Source organism: Pelmatolapia mariae, linkage group LG20 (assembly GCF_036321145.2).
Source record: "Pelmatolapia mariae isolate MD_Pm_ZW linkage group LG20, Pm_UMD_F_2, whole genome shotgun sequence".
Lineage (NCBI taxonomy): Eukaryota > Metazoa > Chordata > Actinopteri > Cichliformes > Cichlidae > Pelmatolapia > Pelmatolapia mariae.
The window spans coordinates 20,531,246-20,549,844 of record NC_086244.1 but is presented as its reverse complement, the minus strand read 5'-3'; the positions used below and the strand labels follow the sequence as shown (position 1 = coordinate 20,549,844).

Here is an 18,599-nt window from a genome sequence, read left to right as displayed (position 1 = left end):
TTGACCGACCTCTTCTGGACTATCATTGTTTTACTCTCGTCCTCAATTTCGAACCCGTAACAGTTCCTTCATGTAATGATCTGCTAGAGGGTGTGGGGGGCCACTGCCCCGTCCTCCAGGGCATGAAGCAGGTGTGGAGGAGATCAATACTCCAGACATCCAGAGGCCCCCAGAACACAAGAGACCAAGGAAGACCAACAGAGGGGCAGCCGCGCCGCTGTCCCAGAAAGAGCTGAAGAGAGTCCCAGATGAGGGGTCACTCAGCAGCCGCGGAGCAGAGGCCAGGGGGGGTTGCAGTGACGTGCCCGTGAGCTCCGCCGGCAGCCGGCTGCGCCAGAGTGACCGAGCCCCGGGTCGGACTTTTCCAATAAAAGCAGGGCATAACTTTTTTTAGTTTACTGAAGCTTCACATAACTGATTATCCTCTGTTTGTTTTTTAATAGTAGGTTTACACCAGTATTTAAGTGTTCCCATTTATTATACAGTCCAAATGTTTGTAAATGAATGTAGAAGAAAATGCCGTCACTCCACACTTGACCAAATTTAAATTACTTGGGTTGAACAACAATTTATCAAACTTAAAATGTCACACTAACAGAAACAGATATAACATAAAAGAAAAAGAATAATCTCCCAGCAGACAAATTAGTCACACCTTGCATTTTGCCATGCCTGACTGCACTTCCTTAATGCCAGAAGGTGGTACTGTGGTTGAAAAAGCAGTATTTTGTTTTCTTTACTGGAAGCAGAACACACATCTGTCACAAGGTGAGCTAACTCAGAAATCTATTGATTAATGTTACCTTGATATTTTGACTTTTGTCACCGTTTTCACCCTGTGAGAACATGATAGAGTCAGTCATGTTTTTTTCTCATATGGTTTTCTTATTAGAGTTCACTTCCAAAGCAAAACTGTGTTAATTTTGTAAATAATAAAAAAGTATGCTAAACAAGGATGACTGAAATTGGAGGCTTTTATATTTGGTACACTCCTCAGTGTTATGTAAAAAGACTATACTCCTCCTAATCCAGATGTCCTGATGACCCCCCTCATAAGCAGTTGGTACAGGCCACAGTGCTCTAGCCCACTATCAACCCCTTCAAGCCACACACACACACACGCCACCCTACAACACAACTGAGCTTGTCTGACAGAATGAGCAAGACTGCGTGTGTGCGTGTGAGACACCGAGAGGCAGCCAAGATGAAAGTGTGAAGCAGTGAGAGGGAAAACCTAGAAAAAACAGCAAAGGCGATCAGAAAGGGAGGGGAGAGGAAGAGTCAGCGAGCACAGCAGGAAAGGCAGAGCAGAAGAAAAGACAGAAAAGAGCAAAGGGAGATAATGTGAATGTTACATCTTTAATAACGCCCGTACCAAAGCCAGGAGATGTAATGGCTAGATGACCATCCTCTACAAACACACCAGCATCCTGTCCTGGAGCCTTGACAGGAGGGGACAAAACAAATTCAACACCTTCAAAGCTAAAGGCTCTTCAACCAGTCCCACACCATCGAACCATGTCGTCTGCTGGGTCAACTAACCTCAACAAACGCCAGGCATGTAAGTAAATGAGTTAACAGAAATGTAGTTAGAAAAACAAAGCCGTAAACAGACCTGCAGTGCATAACTTTATGACCCACACTGGAAATTACTCTGCAGAGTAATTTAGCAGCTTTAGTATTGTAGCTCTTTTTCAATTTACAAGGGTAATTTAACAAATTGCTTTCAAGAGCACATTTCAGAATATTCCAGGCAGTGAAAGTCTTAATATACAACTGCACTGAGATTTCTAATTTCCTCCTAGTGCAATAGCCTTACGTGACTCACAACCCAACATCCAGAGCCTCAAAATATATTTTACATCTCCTTCATATGACATCTTTCATTTAGCATCATTAAGCTCTTTTATAAGATAGCAAAACAACATACACTACTTTGTAGGTAGACAGTAGGTATGACATGCATGTTATGTTAACTTTATTTAAAGACTGTTGCTGAAATCTGGTAATAAATTATTACCCATGATTCATTTATCAGTTTATATGATCATACTTTTCCTTTCTGCTAAATGAGCTGGACAGAAGTACAACATGAGTAATGCTGATGTTGTTTAATCACAATGAAAGGATAAGAACTAGTTCTTAGAGTCCAAGGTGTCTTCTTATAGTAACAGGAAAGATCTGCTGACACTGATTTACTTTCCGGGGAAACACAGTCAGATTTATAATTGAACCATTGTAATGTTAAAGTGTCCACAGAGTAATTTGCGATATTAATGTGCTCTTTAATAATGTCTTTGTCTGTGGGGTTGTGTATGGGCAGTACTGTACACAGGAAGATTAATAAAAATGTACGTCTGATAAAAGCACTATTTAGACTGGCCTAAATATGGCATGGCTGGAGGTCATCTTTGTTTTCAGCTGTGAGTGAAGTGCTTTAATGGTTTGGGGAATGGGAACAGCCTGGGAACAGAAAATTTGATCAGACATATAGAGAGTGGGTGGTCAGAGGAGGTTTACATATAATCTCACCACAGGAATTTGAGATGAGAGAGAACTAATAAAGCATTAAGAAGCATTAAAAAGTGTTAAGTAGGCTTCAAGATAAATGGGTGGAGAAGATAAAAGAGTAATGCCACATATGTATTAAACTGTAGATTAATGTACTGTCAAGTATTCTTGAATCTAGGCTTCAGGCTGTGTCTCTTGTAGTATAACATAGGCTAGTATAATGGTGGTGCTGGGTGTTATAGTAAGAGCATGCTGTAAATGACCAGTCTTGATTTACTATCTGCCACATGGCTGTGTGTTTAATGGATATGTGAGTGTGGGCAGCGAAAGGAGTGAGGAACCACATCGGGGGAGGTGGCTGTTGTGGTGCAGTGACCTCACTCATAAATGATTTATGCTTGATGGACTACTGTTGCTACAAAGCCAGGAGAAAGGAGTGGTTGGCTCAGTAAATACTAGTAGTAATTTCTAAAAATTATGAAGCTGTATACTGCTGTTAGATGGGGATCTCCGGGGGGGGGGATAGGGTTTAAGATGGATGGGCTGTCACGTGTTATTGGTCATGCAGTGTGACTGCTGTACCAGCTTTCTCACGCACATAAGCACCCAATCTCTATTCACTGAAAATGGAAAGATGATCATGGGATTTCTTTCCACTTGCCACAAGGGGATTACATGTTACACCATGTGACTTTCCAGTTCAATAGGAACATTTGTTTCCAGCGCCTAGTGCAGTGGCAGAGAACTCTTGATATACAGCTGCACCATTACAATAACACAGATTCATATGTTAAAAGATGAATGTTGTTATCACAGAAAAGACACTTATATCCAATAAGAAAAGCCAAGCATTGCAGATTATCAGAAGCAGAACAGCTGAAGAGGACACTGAATCATACCCCGGTGATCAGAGGATCAAAAGGAAGAAAAGAAAATCATGTGCTTCAGCTTAATTGTCACCTCTGGCCCTGGAATTCATATATATCCTCAAGCTCAGGAACTCACACATCACCAATACCTTTTGTGTTCACTGCAGAAGGGATCAACATCAATGCATGCATAGAAATGTTTCAAAGAAAAAGAATGTGGAATGTGGATATATATAGGAAGAAGAAGGAAAGCTTTCAATATTAATGCAAACTCTATTATTTCTATGCAATGTCAGATAACAAAAGCATCAAACATGCATGTTTGCACTGCATCTTTGCATTTGTCAGAAAGAGGTGTAGCTGAGTTAAGCAGACCAAAAAAGCTCTTTATCCTCAAATCACTGACACTACAGTTACTTTAAACCAGGGATAATACACAGCAGAATCAGGATCCAGAACCACAATCAGCTTTCTTTTAAAAACTTTCTTTGAAAAACTTTCTTTCATTCTCTTTTTCTGGCTGTCATAAAAATCCTGCACACATTAACATGCACTGCAAACAAACCATTGAACTAAGTCCTCATGCAGTAGGAGTCCAGTGTAGGGTGTGCAGATGAGGATGGTACAAGTATTATGTAACAGTAAGATCTAAGTATATATGATGTGGGTTGAGCTCAAGAAAGGATTTCTGGAGGGGTCAGGGTAGGGGATGGGAACACGTCATGTAAGAGATCACAAGCATCGTGGGACTCCATCCATCCATCTATTCATCCACCCATTTTCTTCCACTTATCCGTGGCCAGGTTGCAGGGGCAGCAGCCTAAGCAGAAAAATCAAAACCTCCCTCTCCCTTGACACCTCCTCCAGCTTGTCCGGGGAAACACCAAGGCATTTCAGGCCAGCCGAGAGACATGATCTCTCCAGCATATCCTTGAATGCCAGCAGTATTCCTGAAGACTACTTAAATAAATTACAAGGAAGCTTGCAAGATAGTTTAGGCTGTGTTTTGTCTTATATACTGCATTTATATTGAAATGGTTTAATTTAATAGTTTGCACGTACTTCAATAAATTGCTATTTTCATTTTCCTAGCAAAATATAAAGAAGCATTGGTTGCACAGCACAAAATCAAACGCACCGGAGCAAAAGTGCAACCAAAGCATTACGTAATGTGTTTTTCTGGTTTGATGTGAAATTCAAAAGATACCATATCTAGCTTATTAGCATACCACCTACTTACCTCTAATTGGGAGTCAATTTCTAATTAATGGATCTTATTATACAGCACTAAGGATAACAGCACATTTACAGCTCCAGGATAATCATCTGCAGAATGAGTTTGAGATGGAAGGTGGTTCTTGCACACAGCAGTTATACATAAGTATTTCTTCTGGTTCAATCAGTGACTGTAACTATATCACTGTGTTTTAACACACAGTAACACTTGCAATAAATATGGTAAATCAATTTGGAACCCACATATTTGTAGCCTTGTATTTTTCCTTTCATTTACTCTCTCGATTTTATTTTCTTCTGTATTGCTAATAAGCTTCCTGTCCCGAGGCCTGCATTTCCCTAACAAAGTAAAACTCACACATCATCTGCTTTCTCTTTGCTGACCCACCTTTAGTAAGCGCTTTCTATGTGACCTATATTTTGCTGCATACATTTATATAAGAGTGTGAACAGAAATGGATGTGTTCCACCATTTACGACTATTTTACATACAGTACTTGCAATGTCAGGTCAAAAGAGATTTTATCATTAGCTGTAACCCTTATTCAACCCCCAATTCCAAATAAAAACAGAAAATGATTTGCAAATCTCACAACCCCACTTTTGTCACAACAGTATATAGGAAACACATCTATGCTTAAACTGAGAAAGTTTACTATTTCAAGAAAAAAAAGGTAAATCACTTTGAATTTAATTGCAGCAACATGTCTCACGGAATTTGTGACAGGGCCATGTTTACCACCACGCAGCATCTGCTACTTTAATGTACTGTCTTGCTAAAATATGCAAAGCCCTCCCTGAAAAAGACATTGTCTGGATGTGAGGACATGTTGCTCTAAAACATGTACATGCCCTGATGTTGTTGTTCTAGATATGCAAGGTGGTAATTCCATAGGTACTTCTGCACTATCATACCATCAGAGATGATGGTATTGTCATTACAACATCTAATTTATATCTATAAAATCTGGATGATGCATGATATAGTATGATGTCATTATGCTGACTAGAAAACACCAAACAACAGGTTAGGTCCTCTTCATTAGTTTAACATAGGAGTCCCTGAAAGTTACTGTATATTTGTGTAATGTACAGGGTGGGCCATTTATATGGATACACCGTAATAACATGGGAATGGTTGGTGATATTAAAGTCCTGTTTGTGGCACATTAGTATATGTGAGGGGGCAAACTCCTCAAGATGGGTGGTGACCATGGTGGACATTTAGAAGTCGGCCATCTTGGATACAACTTTTGTTTTTTCAATAGGAAGAGGGCCATGTGACACATCAAACTTATTGGTAATGTCACAAGAAAAACAATGGTGTGCTTGGTTTCAACATAACTTTATTCTTTCATGAGTTATTTACAAGTTTCTCACCACTTATAAAATGTGTTCAATGTGCTGCCCATTGTGTTGGATTGTCAATGCAACCCTCTTCTCTCACTCTTCACACACTGATAGCAACACCGCAGGAGAAATGCCAGCACAGGCATCCAGTATCCGTAGTTTCAGGTGCTGCACATCTCGTATCTTCACACCATAGACAATTGCCTTCAGATGACCCCAAAGATAAAAGTCTAAGGGGGTCAGATCGGGAGACCTTGGGGGCTCTTCAACTGGCCCACGAAGACCAATCCACTTTCCAGGAAACTGTTCAACTAGGAATGCTCGGACCTGGCACCCATAATGTGGCGGTGCACCATCTTGCTGGAAAAACTCAGGGAACGTGCCTGCTTTAGTGCATAAAGAGGGAAACACATCATCATGTAGCAATTTCAAATATCCAGTGGCCTTGAGGTTTCCATTGATGAAGAATGGACCCACTATCGTTGTACCCCAAATACCACACCAAACCATCACTTTTGTTGTTCCAACAGTCTTGGAGGGATCCATCCAATGTGGGTTAGTGTCAGACCAATAGCGGTGGTTTTGTTTGTTAACTTCACCATTCACATAAAAGTTTACCTCATCACTGAACAAAATCTTCTGCGTGAACTGAGGGTCCTGTTCCAATTTTTGTTTTGCCCATTCTGCAAATTCTGTGCGCCGATCTGGGTCATCCTCGTTGAGATGCTGCAGTAGCTGGAATTTGTAAGGGTGCCATTTGTGAGTAGCTAATATCCGCCGAAGGGATGTTCGACTAACGCCACTCTCCAGTGACATACGGCGAGTGCTACGCTGTGGGATCTTGCTGAATGAAGCTAGGACAGCCACTGATGTTTCTTCATTAGTGACAGTTTTCTTGCGTCCACATTTTGGCAAATCCAACACTGAACCAGTTTCACGAAACTTAGCAAGCAGTTTGCTAACTGTAGCATGGGAGATGGGTGGTCCCGTAGGGTGTCTTGCATTGAAATCTGCTGCAATGACCCAGTTACTGCGTTCACCAGATATCAACACAATATCGATCCGCTCCTCACGTGTTAACCTCTTCGACATGTTAATGGCTGTGAACAAAAAGAAACTTGTAAATAACTCATGAAAGAATAAAGTTACGTTGAAACCAAGCACACCATTGTTTTTCTTGTGACATTACCAATAAGTTTGATGTGTCACATGGCCCTCTTCCTATTGAAAAAACAAAAGTTGTATCCAAGATGGCCGACTTCTAAATGGCCACCATGGTCACCACCCATCTTGAGGAGTTTGCCCCCTCACATATACTAATGTGCCACAAACAGGACTTTAATATCACCAACCATTCCCATGTTATTACGGTGTATCCATATAAATGGCCCACCCTGTATATATGTATATACAATGTGTGTTTGTAATATCTGTCTGCGTGTCTACAAGCCAGTCTACTCTTTAGTTTGTCTTTTGTTCACTGGTTTCTCAAGAAAAACATATCTTGATCTCAGTGACAACCTGTTTAAATAAGGGATTTAATAACAATAATAATTCCTGTCAAAAGCACAGGATTTCCCTTTAGAAGCTATGAACTCTGTTTAAATCTCACACATAGCCTAGTAGTAATGCAACCTTAGCCAATTTGCATGGATACCTCCTACACGTCTTCCACAGCAGTGTGGCAGGAAACTCAAAGGTTATCTGAATGAGTCAGTTTTTTACATATATGTTTCTCTCCCACGTCAGGGCAGACAGATGGGGACATGCGGCTGAGACTGTGTGTGGGTTGGACATGTCCATTGGTCAACTCAACTTGAGTAATGCAATATGATTTTTAGATAAACAGACAAAGAGGAAGAAGGCAAGAGAGAGCCACAGAGATACAGAGAGAGAAAGAGACTTCCATATGGCCAAGGGGCAAAACTAAACTTTATGTAAGCTGTTCAGTTTAATCATCGTCAAGTTTCATCATTATTAAGTAAGCAAGTACTTAATTTGTATCAAAAATTTCACTGTTGCCAAATGATTCCTCTAAAATATTTATAGACACTGGCAGGTGGCAAGATGGTGGAAGGGTGATTGTAGTATTTTGCATGTCCCTCATTATTTAGTCAAATATCATATTAAGTTTCATACTATTCCTCCTGCAATTCACTGTTGATTTGAACAACTTTGTTTTGGAGTGTAGTCTAGTAAAGGCATGTCATCTAAAGCTTTAGCAACCCTATATGAAAAACAGATGTAATCACTGCACTATTTGCTGGAAGGCCTTCACTTTTGCTTTATGTGTGTCAACATATTGATTTTTTGGAGTTAGAAATGATCAGACTTAGAAGAGGGGCTGAAGTGCTAAATCATCAGCTAAGGCCCCGGTTACACAGTCCTTGACTTGACTGGTCAGCAACCCCGAAAACAACTAGTCGCAATGAAAAAATGTGTATTTGCCATCTAGCTGGCCAATGGCTGCAGGCGGATGGTGGTAGTCACTAGGTGAAAGTGCAATTGCTTTGGTCGTTTTCATGGAAGATGCAGGGTAACCTGCAAACACACACCAGCTGCCCTCCGAGTAGGAGTGATACTCCAAACAGTGTGACACAAACCCAAAATGGAGACTCACTTTTACTTTGAAGTGAGACTCGCTTGGAGTCTCACTTCAAAGTAAAAGCATCTTTTGAAACATAATGTCTGCAGCAGTGAGACCCAACTTCTGCTTTAAAAGTCAACATTTTTTCAAGCTTTACTGACATTCAGCAGTAGTAGTAGTGTTTGCAAAGAAGTTAGCATTTTTTCCATACTAAATGGGTGATCACAGCAATCTGATAGTGACCAAATTAATTACAAGAAAGCTGTTGGTGAAGCCCTTTTCTGTGATCCACTTCACCTAACAACTGCCAGCAAAATCCAGCAACCCCTTTGTGCTTTGTTTAACATATATACATGTTAATTATATCTCTGACATTGGCCGTATTAACATGAAAGTCATTCTTCAAGTGAGTCTCAAGTGTTTGTTTTTTAATCATTGAACAGTTGAGTTTGTCAGATGGTTTGAGTATATTTGTATTTTTAAGCTAGTGTAGTACTGACATGTTCATTTATTACATCTATGGTCTGGCACTGGCATATGCTTAAAAACACAGTACACTTTTTTCCACTGACTGTCTTCCCACCAACTGCTTAAAGGGGCAGGCAAAGGGACAGAACTTCCTTCTCAGACCAATTGAATGACAGAATATTGGGTTATCACTCATGGATGACAGTGGACACACAATCTTCCAGGGAAGAAAAAAAGTACCTGGCAGACTAAATGGGTCTCTGGAGAGAGAAAAAAATTAAGGAGGAGCCAGGGTGACACAAATGGGCTGTTGTCTTTGTTTTTAAACAGGAGAACATTAATGCTCAGTGTAGGAAAGTAAATACTTCTCTTCATGTGCTGACATCAAAAGCATGTTGAGTTCACTGAGTGACAGAATACAAACTAAATAGCATGAATGCATAAGCATTCAGTCATGTGAACATGCTGACACTCTCAGATTTACACATACATGCATGTACACATATCCCCAAAACAATGATGACATGACTCAAAGTGTCAGCTAAGGGTGCCTGGGGGGAAAGAGGCCCTGTGTTTGCTGAGGAAGATGTAGCACAATTACACAATCACAGCCTGTTGACCCAGTAGAGGGCAATGCACGTGGCAGAACTGAGGACAAATGCTCTCTTATTTTTCATAATAATAATTAAAAAATAGCTCAATTTCCCTAAAATCGTCAGCTTCACTGAACCGATTCACCAACTATATGTGAGTCTGACTGTGAACACTAGAGGTCAGACCACCATCATCATTTTTTTTGCGTTAGGTAAAGTTACATAAGGGCTGAGTGAAACAAACATGGAAAGAGAGCAATAGTGAAAGAAGAAGAGCAAAGAATAAAGTATGGAAAAGCAAGAATGACAATTTCTCATTAGAGACTCTCCATTTCAGTGAGTTTCACTGTTAGTACAAAGTAGTGTAACGTTAAGAAGTGAATGGGGACTTAAAGTATGATACTGATTTCGTATAACTGCAAGAAAACATTGGTAAATTGACTGCTACTTATAGTGTTTTTCTACTCCAGCTGAGTATTCAAAGCACCTTCTCCTACAAGCCTCATACAGCACTTTCATTTTATGCCTTTAAACATTTTGTCTAATACTTAAACACACACACACACACACACACACACACACACACACACACATAATGTATGTATGCGAAACAACTTTCAGTAGCTTGTCCAAGCTACTGAAAATCACATAGACTGGAGGTACAAGGGATTGAACCACCGCCCTTCCAAATAGTAAACGATCCATTCTTTTTAGTTACACATTAAACGTATCAGACACAAAATTTTTGACTAGACTAACACAATCTTGAATGCTGTCAGAGATACATTTTTGAGCTGTGTTTGTTGTCCTGCGTCCTTCCATATTTAATGAACATTTACAGAATTTTGTTATTACTCAGCTCTTGGCATGATAGTTAGGTGTGAACTACACCGCAAATCCAGTGACTTTTACACAGCCTTAAAAGACAATGTGAAAGTTACTGACAAAACTAAAAAAAAAAAAAGCACAGCTGAATCAATCCACAGTTGTACAAATTGAATTTAAGAAGAAGAAAGTTATTTAAATGTTTTGAACTACCCTATGAACTGTAGAGCTCTTAGGGTTAAGCAGGTAGACTCTGCCCCAGGCCATTTCCTGCATGTCTTCCCCCTACTCTCTGAGCTTTGTAAGTACTGTTTACCAGTACTACAGTACTGGTAAACAGAGCTGAGTAGTTGACAGTGACATGCTGAGATACATAGTATACTGCATTACATAGAGTGGTGACAAATACGAGGAACAACCAACATAAAGTATCTTGGTAAGGCGTCTAACAAGGTGTCTGCAATAGATGTCCAAGTGGGACAAGTGTTATGTTGTCAACAGATGTTGACAACATAACACTTGTTTTTCTTTGCATGACGGTTGCACGGTTATTATTTACCAGTAAAAGAAACGTATTATTATTTACCTGTCTGACCAGTAGGCTACACTTGCATTTCTGGAATTCATTCGGCACATGTCATCTGTTTCATGGTATGAGTTTGAATTCAAGAGAACAAAAAAAAAAAAAAATGAAAAGAAACTTTTGTTGTCCCTTTATTTCTTTATTGATTTTACGAGGTGAGCATTAGAAAAATTAATCTGTACAATAGATTTTCTTGGTTAGTTTTTAATCCTGTACTGCAGCTCATATGAGGTATATAACACAGCTCACAGGAATGGGTGGCTTCACACTGCTAAAGATGCAGACAATGAAACAGAATGTGAGGTGACGTGATCCTTTGACCTTTCACCTGTTCGCCAACTTTCATGAAAAAGCTGTTTTAACCCAACTCCGTCTAAAGGCCAAACAGAATGAATCAAAATATAAGGTTATAAGCACGTTTTAAGGTTGATTTATGAAACTACTCCACTACTACTGGGCGAGGATGTCGTTATGTTTATCTGACTAACAGATTATGTTGCATTCAGAAGAGCTGCCCTTCTAGAGCCTTTATGTATGAAGAAAAGAAACCCACATTTTGTACCCTAGAAAAAAGACACCTTCTGTTCCTAGTTATTAGTATAATACAGTGCTACATTGAAAGGAATGTAAAGCCAGTGCTTTAATGTGCTTTCTTGTCTTTTTCTCTTTGCTTGATCAGCTGAGACAGACAAGACTCAGAAGCTGTTAAACAATGACTCTGCTCAACACCTAAAACTAAGAGAGAGACGGCGCTTTTTTGAAGAAGTCTACCAGCATGACATGGATAATTACTTACCTACTGCCCAACTGCAGATTGACCACAGGAAACGTGAGTGATAATCTATCTAATCCCTATCTAACATATATATATATATATATGTATATATATATATATAGATAGATAGATAGATAGATAGATACACACAAACACAAGCACACACGCGCATATAGACAGATAGATAGATAGATATGAGCATGATAACGTGTGCATTATATCCTGTTTATGCAGCCCCCATGGGTAGTATCTCTTCGATGGAGGTGAATGTGGACACCCTTGAGCAGATGGACCTGATGGATGTATCGGATCATGAAGCCCTCGATGTGTTTCTCAACTCAGGCTCAGAAGCAGATGAGGGAGCTCTGGCGTCTCCACTACCAGGTGCACCGTTTGCCTCTCGGGCACAATTAATCTGCTGCCACTCTACTATTCAAAAGCCATTTTGTATATAGATTTCCCATGCAGACATTTTTTAAGCACACCACTTACTCTGGCCCTTTCAAGATCTGTGTAGATTTGTTGATGAATTTTTTAACATTTCTTTCATAAAAAACGTTGTTTCAAAATAGGACATTGTGTTATGAAAATGTTTTTATTTTGTTTTTATTTTTGGTCAAACAATGACACAGTGCTGTGCTGAAATAGTGTCTTGATTCATATATTCTAATATTTAGGTGTACTGACATTTTTGGTTACTTCTCTGGACAAAACTCGCTTGAATAACAATAACACTGCAGGGCAGTTTGGGTCAAAAGTTAAAGGCTTTATATAACATTAGGGGGCATTTGGGTGAACCTGATCAAACCCTGTTCAGACTTTAAACATGCTGACAGGTACCAACATATTCTAACAGACTTTAATTGCAGAGGGTGAGGAAGACGATGAAGACGATGAAGATGCCGAGGTTGTCTACAGGGAGTGTGCATCTCTGAAACGACAAAATGAGCCGTTTCGTAGCTCGCAGTCTCGCATTTCGTCTACATCGTCTGCTTCCAGTGATAGCAGCGCGAGTGGCGTGGACACACCTGTGATCCAGTCGGATGATGAAGAAGTCCATGCGGACACTCTGCTGCTGACCTCTGCACCCCAAACTAGGGATGAAGAATCAGACGATGAAGAAGCTGAGGAAAGATACCATCTGACTAATCATGATAAAGCCTAAATTTGAATCACTTAGGAGCAAAAATCTCTGTGTGTGTCTCTTTCTCTCTTTATGTAATTGAATTTCCTCCACATGGATGCAAACCCCAGCATGGCTGGCGCAGCTGCAAAGTTCAATGTTTTTTGAAAGTGTACTCATCCAGAATTTTCCTTTGCAATGTAGTGTACACCCTTTTTAATTTTCCAAATAACTGTGGCATACTTAATTAATTAATTACTAAGTGAAATTTTTAGAGGCTGTGTCACTAATAGCGCTTCTATGCAAATTGCCATATGGGACATTCCATGCTCATGCAGCAACTTGTTTTGGTTAAGAGGAAATGGCTGAAAGTTGAAGCTATACACCTCTTACTGCCGGAGGGAACTTTCCCTCCTCCCCATTCTTGAAACTACAGGTTCCAAGCAGCCGTGTGAGGAACAAAACTGAACTGAAATTGCATTTGCTGAGCAAACAAATCTTTATAAATGGCTTGCATACATGAAAAAGGAAATTCAAGAGAACTGTAGTAATAATATAAAGCTTTCTTACGTTTCACACTGAAACGTAAAAATTCTGGGCACCTTGGATCATCTTTTTCCTCTTAATTGGCAATTACAGTGCAACAGATACTACTCCCATCATGCAAGTTATCAGACTTCTCTATGAACACCTTCCTTAAGGTGTGACTCATTTCAAAGGGCCGTGACTATGAAACCAAGATCTCCTGACCTAAATAACTTGTGCTGGAAAGACTTTCATGCGAATCAAAAGCTGCATAATACAGCTCAATTCTTAACTTTACACTTCCAGAAGGGTGCATTTATGTTTAACTTTATGTCTGCTATGTATATGTGTACACATTTAAGCAAGGCTAAAACAACACGTCACTGTCTTCAGTTCTTCCTCTCAAAAAAGAGAAAGTAATTCTGAGTGTGAGAGAGTCTAGAAAGGAGAAAGTCTTTATCCAGCAAGGAAAGATAAAAGTTAAAGTTAAAACAAGTAAGTAAAAACATTTTTATAAGTGAAGCTCCACTTTTAACCTTGAGACCTCAGTGATCGAAATAAAAGAAGAAAAGTTAATGGACTAAACAGCTCATTCTATCTGTGACTTCTTTGTCCTAAGTGTGAGAATACCTTTGTGCAAGTGTTCAATCTGCCAGCATCTGGCTCGAAGGGTGATGTGTCTATACAGAGTTCAAAGTGGAAAATACACAATAAAAGTCAGGGCACTCTCCTCGTTGTGATGAAAAGATAAAAAGAAGAATATTAGAAATGAGTCACCAAAGCGAGTCACAGTGAATACCCTCCTCCTGCTGCCAAAACCTATATTTCTTTAAGATTTTATAAATTATTGCTTTATGCAGGTGGAAAATACAGAATCATGAATGGAAATATTGTATTTACAAACGCATGGTGTTTTGTTCTTGTGACAACTTCATATGTCTTCAGTACTACTAGTGTTGCATTATTGAACTATGCAGGTGGCACCTGTTCTCCATTTGACATTTTTTTTTGGACATTGCATATTTATAGCTAGAAGGAGTGGCAGTGACTCAGGTGAAAGCGGTTTGTGTGTGAATGCTCAGTGCTTAATGTGCGTCTACGCAGATGCCAAACGTTTCGTGCATTCCCCAGCTCGGCCCTGTGACTACTTTCAAATCAACCTTTATATAGTGTTCCTATGATGTGTGCATCTTATTGCAAAATAAAAATAAAAATAATAGTTGGAACAGTTGGAAGTATTTTCATTTGCTTCAGATTTTGCGGATTTTGCTTCATTGTTGTTTCATTATGCAATGCTGATGTTCCAGCATTGCATAATAAATGGCCTGCAAGAGAAGTAAACTCACTGCATGTAAAAAATTTTAATGGCAACTCACAAAGATATATAGTTCCATAATATACTGGCTGCTTTAGTGCCCAGCAGCTAGCTTTCTAGTTCAACCAGTTTGACAAATTTGTTTTGGATTGCCTTTCCTAGGAGCAACTGCTATCTGTGGCTTCTTTGTTTTGCCCATTATCATAACAAGCAGCGTTTTTGCTGAACTGCTTAAAACCAACGCACTATAACATGTAGCTGTAAACCACATAGCTTGTGGGAATCACAGTCAATCCTTCACTATTAACCACATTCTGACTACTTTTGTCGACTCCATCCACTGCTCATGTTTTCTGTGTAATGCCCTGTGGGTTTTAAGTAGACTAACAACAGCACTGCTGTGGTGGGCCTTCAATGCACCACCAACCTAAATTAAGTATTTTAATGTATAAGAATAAAACACCCTCTACCCACTACATTGCTAGTCAGATTCTGACTTCCAATACTGGCTATAATAATATAATATAATAAGCTCATTCCAGCCCATTTCAACCAGCTTTTACAGACGTCACACACTTTTAGGGAAAATTCTTAACTCCTTCCCAGAGTTTAAGGGGCCACACTTTCTAAGCAGGGCAAATTGCTGCTAGTTTGAGTTTCACAAATGGGAGTGGAGAGTTCTGTGGATGATCCAGTAACGAAGACAGCCAAAAATGAATAGACCAAATTTGGCGAGAGTAACATTCTAACAAAATGAATGCATAAAAGCACGCCAAAAGAAATACAGACAAATCATATATATAAGAAGATGCTGAAGGTAAATCAATGTTTTTGATACAAGGATAACTATTCTTTTTTAAAAGCTGCTGGGGACTGCTGTCCTCTGTGTAAATCATCTGGATCTTCTCCTGATAAATTAAGAGAAGAGCTGCGTTATTACAAACTATTCCACGGTATAAACCTTAAATTGTCTGTAATAGCTGACTTTTATGTTATCTTGAAGAAAATATAATATTTACCATTAATTCTCAGCCTATCCATATGTTAATGAAGATGTCACTACTGTGCCATGTGCATGTTTTTTCTACAGGCTGTGTGAGACTATGTGAGACTGAGGGGATTCCCCTCCTTTCTCTTACACTAATCAGTTCAGGTAGGTTCTGGTCTGCTTCATCGGGACACTACTTACTTAAGAGCAGGGATATGCTAGGCTTGGCTCTGAATATGCAGGGTGAGGACTCAGTGAAGAGTTACAGGGCAGAGCCAAATTACTGGCACTGCAGTCATAGCTTCCATCCATCTTTGCCAGTTACGCACTTGTTCAGATAACATCTCCTCCTCCCATTCCAAATAAATAAACACTTACATCTATCAAAACCACATCAGGTACAAAGTAAGACATGCTTCTTTGTGGTAAACTGTTGGCTGCAAACCTTAGTCAACCCCTTTTTGTGTGTGCTTCATTTACAAAACCTCCTTCTGAAATTTTGAGCTCAAAAAAGGAATCTCCTACAAATACATATATAATAAAACCAGCTGCAAATATACCTGTTTCCACACCTTTCATTCACTAAACTGACACTTGAAACATTTTTGTGTGTTTATATTTGTTATTTGTGCATTGTCTTGTGTAACTATTTTCTAACTGGCCAGGTCAGGCTAGGTTTTTTCATACAGTATCAACCTACTGTAGAGGCAGGTATAGCAGTAATAAGTACAAGTACTGAACCTAATATGCAGGTTTGAACTTGTGTGCACTTTGCTCCATTTTCAAACACAATATTGTAACTGGCACTTTACAATAGGCAATACTCATGTCAGTTTTGTAGGTTGCCTCTTGCCCCATGGCAGCTGGGATAGGCTCCAGCCCACCAGCAACCCTGTATATAAGCAGAAGAAAATAGATGCATGTATGTTTTAAATTAGGTTATGACCTAAGATTTCTTCTTTTTTTTGTAATGGTTTAACCACCAACTTATGGTTTATGCTAAAGCACTATAATGAAATGATATTTTTAATACTTAAATATAGTTGTTGTTGTTATAATGACTTTTTAAATTGACTTTTATTTTGTACAAAAAAACGAAAGAATAGTAAAAATAGAATCCAAATGCCAAATTAGTTATTTACTGAAATTGAAAGACAAAAACTAGTTTTCGAGGTTGAACCTTACGCTTGATTAAGTTCTGGCTTCTCCAGTCAAGTTGGCTTGCTCAAATGTGGGTATAAATAAAATAATTTAAACAAGTTTTGACAAATTTAACAGTCGACGCGTTGTTTGAAGCTTCGTTAGATCCTGAAAGATGCAGGAATAAGTAGTAGGATTTAAGAGTGTAATAATGGACTAAAACAGATGATAACAGCAATGCAATACAAGGATGCCAGCTGCCGTTACATGCCAAAGAAGAAGAAGCAGTCTCCGGTATTGTAGCTGTGTCCAAATTCAGGGGCCGCATGCTTCGGAGACCGCATTTGTAGGCCAATTACGTTACAGCAAAGCGACGAAGGCTGTCCAAATTTGAAGAATCCTCCAAATGCCCCCTTCATTTCCCCAGATTTGAAGGATGGGTCCGGTATATCCTTCGTGGCCCAACCTATCCCAGAATTCATAGCGCGGCCCAGCCAATTCCATGTTGCAACAATGGCGGCAGCTACTGAGTTTTAATATTACTCTTTCTGGGTCACAAAAGAAACTTTTAACATATTTTCAGGCAAGAATGTAGCTGTGTAAACTTCATATATCTGCTCGATTTATCAAGACATCACATATTTGCAAAAGTGCTCTGACGATTTCGGAGACATCTGTTACCCACCAGCTCAATAGCTAGCCGGGGTTCAAGGCTCACTAGAGCTGGTGAGAACATCCCCCGTGGTCTTTTGCTACTTCAGTTAAACATGATATATAAGTCACTTAGATACAGTGGGATGCAAAAGTTTGGGCAACCTTGTTAATAGTCATTATTTTCCTGTATAAATCGTTAGTTGTTACAATAAAAAATGTCAGTTAAATATATCATATAGGAGACACACACAGTGATATTTAAGAAGTGAAATGAAGTTTATTGGATTTACAGAAAGTGTGCAATAATTGTTTAAACAAAATCAGGCAGGTGCATAAATCTGGGCACTGTTGTCATTTTATTGATTCCAAAACCTCTAGAACTAATTATTGGAACTCAAATTGGCTTGGTAAGCTCAGTGACCCCTGATCTACATACACAGATGAATCCAATAAAGAGAAAGAGTATTTAAGGGGGTCAATTGTAAGTTTCCCTCCTCTTTTAATTTTATCTGAAGAGTAGCAACATGGGGGTCTCAAAACAACTGTCAAATGACCTGAAGACAAAGATTGTTCACCATCATGGTTTAGGGGAAGGATACAGAAAGCTATCTCAGAGATTTAAGCTGTCTGTTTCCACAGTTAGGAACATATTGAAAAAATGGAAGACCACAGGCTCAGTTCAAGTTAAGGCTCAAAGTGGCAGACCAAGAAAAATCTCGGATAGACAGAAGCGACGAATGGTGAGAATAGTCAACCCACAGACCAGCACCAAAGACCTACAACATCATCTTTCAGCAGATGGAGTCACTGTGCAGTTCAACCATTCGGCGCACTTTACACAAGGAGATGCTGTATGTGAGAGTGATGCAGAGGAAGCCTTTTCTCCGCACACAGCACAAACAGAGCCACTTGAGGTATGCTAAAGAACATTTGGACAAGCCAGCTTCCTTCTGGAATAAGGTGCTGTGGACTGATGAAACTAAAATTGAGTTATTTGGGCATAACAAGGGGCGTTATGCATGGAGGAAAAAGAACATAGCATTCCAAGAAAAACACC

General features: G+C 39.4%; 1 protein-coding gene across 1 annotated transcript; it reads left to right on the top strand.

Moving 5' to 3' along the window:
- Window positions 1–1,102: 1,102 nt before the first annotated feature.
- Window positions 1,103–14,665, top strand: LOC134619501 (dysbindin-A-like). Its single transcript, XM_063465338.1, has 4 exons — window positions 1,103–1,561; window positions 11,702–11,851; window positions 12,032–12,181; window positions 12,667–14,665. Exons 1-4 carry the CDS (start codon window positions 1,519–1,521, stop codon window positions 12,960–12,962), a joined length of 639 nt encoding a protein of 212 aa, XP_063321408.1. The 5' UTR covers window positions 1,103–1,518; the 3' UTR covers window positions 12,963–14,665.
- Window positions 14,666–18,599: the final 3,934 nt, after the last annotated feature.

Excerpts from the sequence above, each read along its gene's own strand:
- LOC134619501 (XM_063465338.1), top strand. The coding sequence starts at position 1,519 with ATGTCGTCTGCTGGGTCAACTAACCTCAACAAACGCCAGGCAT. Across the intron at positions 1,562-11,701 it reads CCTCAACAAACGCCAGGCAT|CTGAGACAGACAAGACTCAG; the intron begins GTAAGTAAATGA and ends TTGCTTGATCAG. Across the intron at positions 12,182-12,666 it reads TCTGGCGTCTCCACTACCAG|AGGGTGAGGAAGACGATGAA; the intron begins GTGCACCGTTTG and ends CTTTAATTGCAG.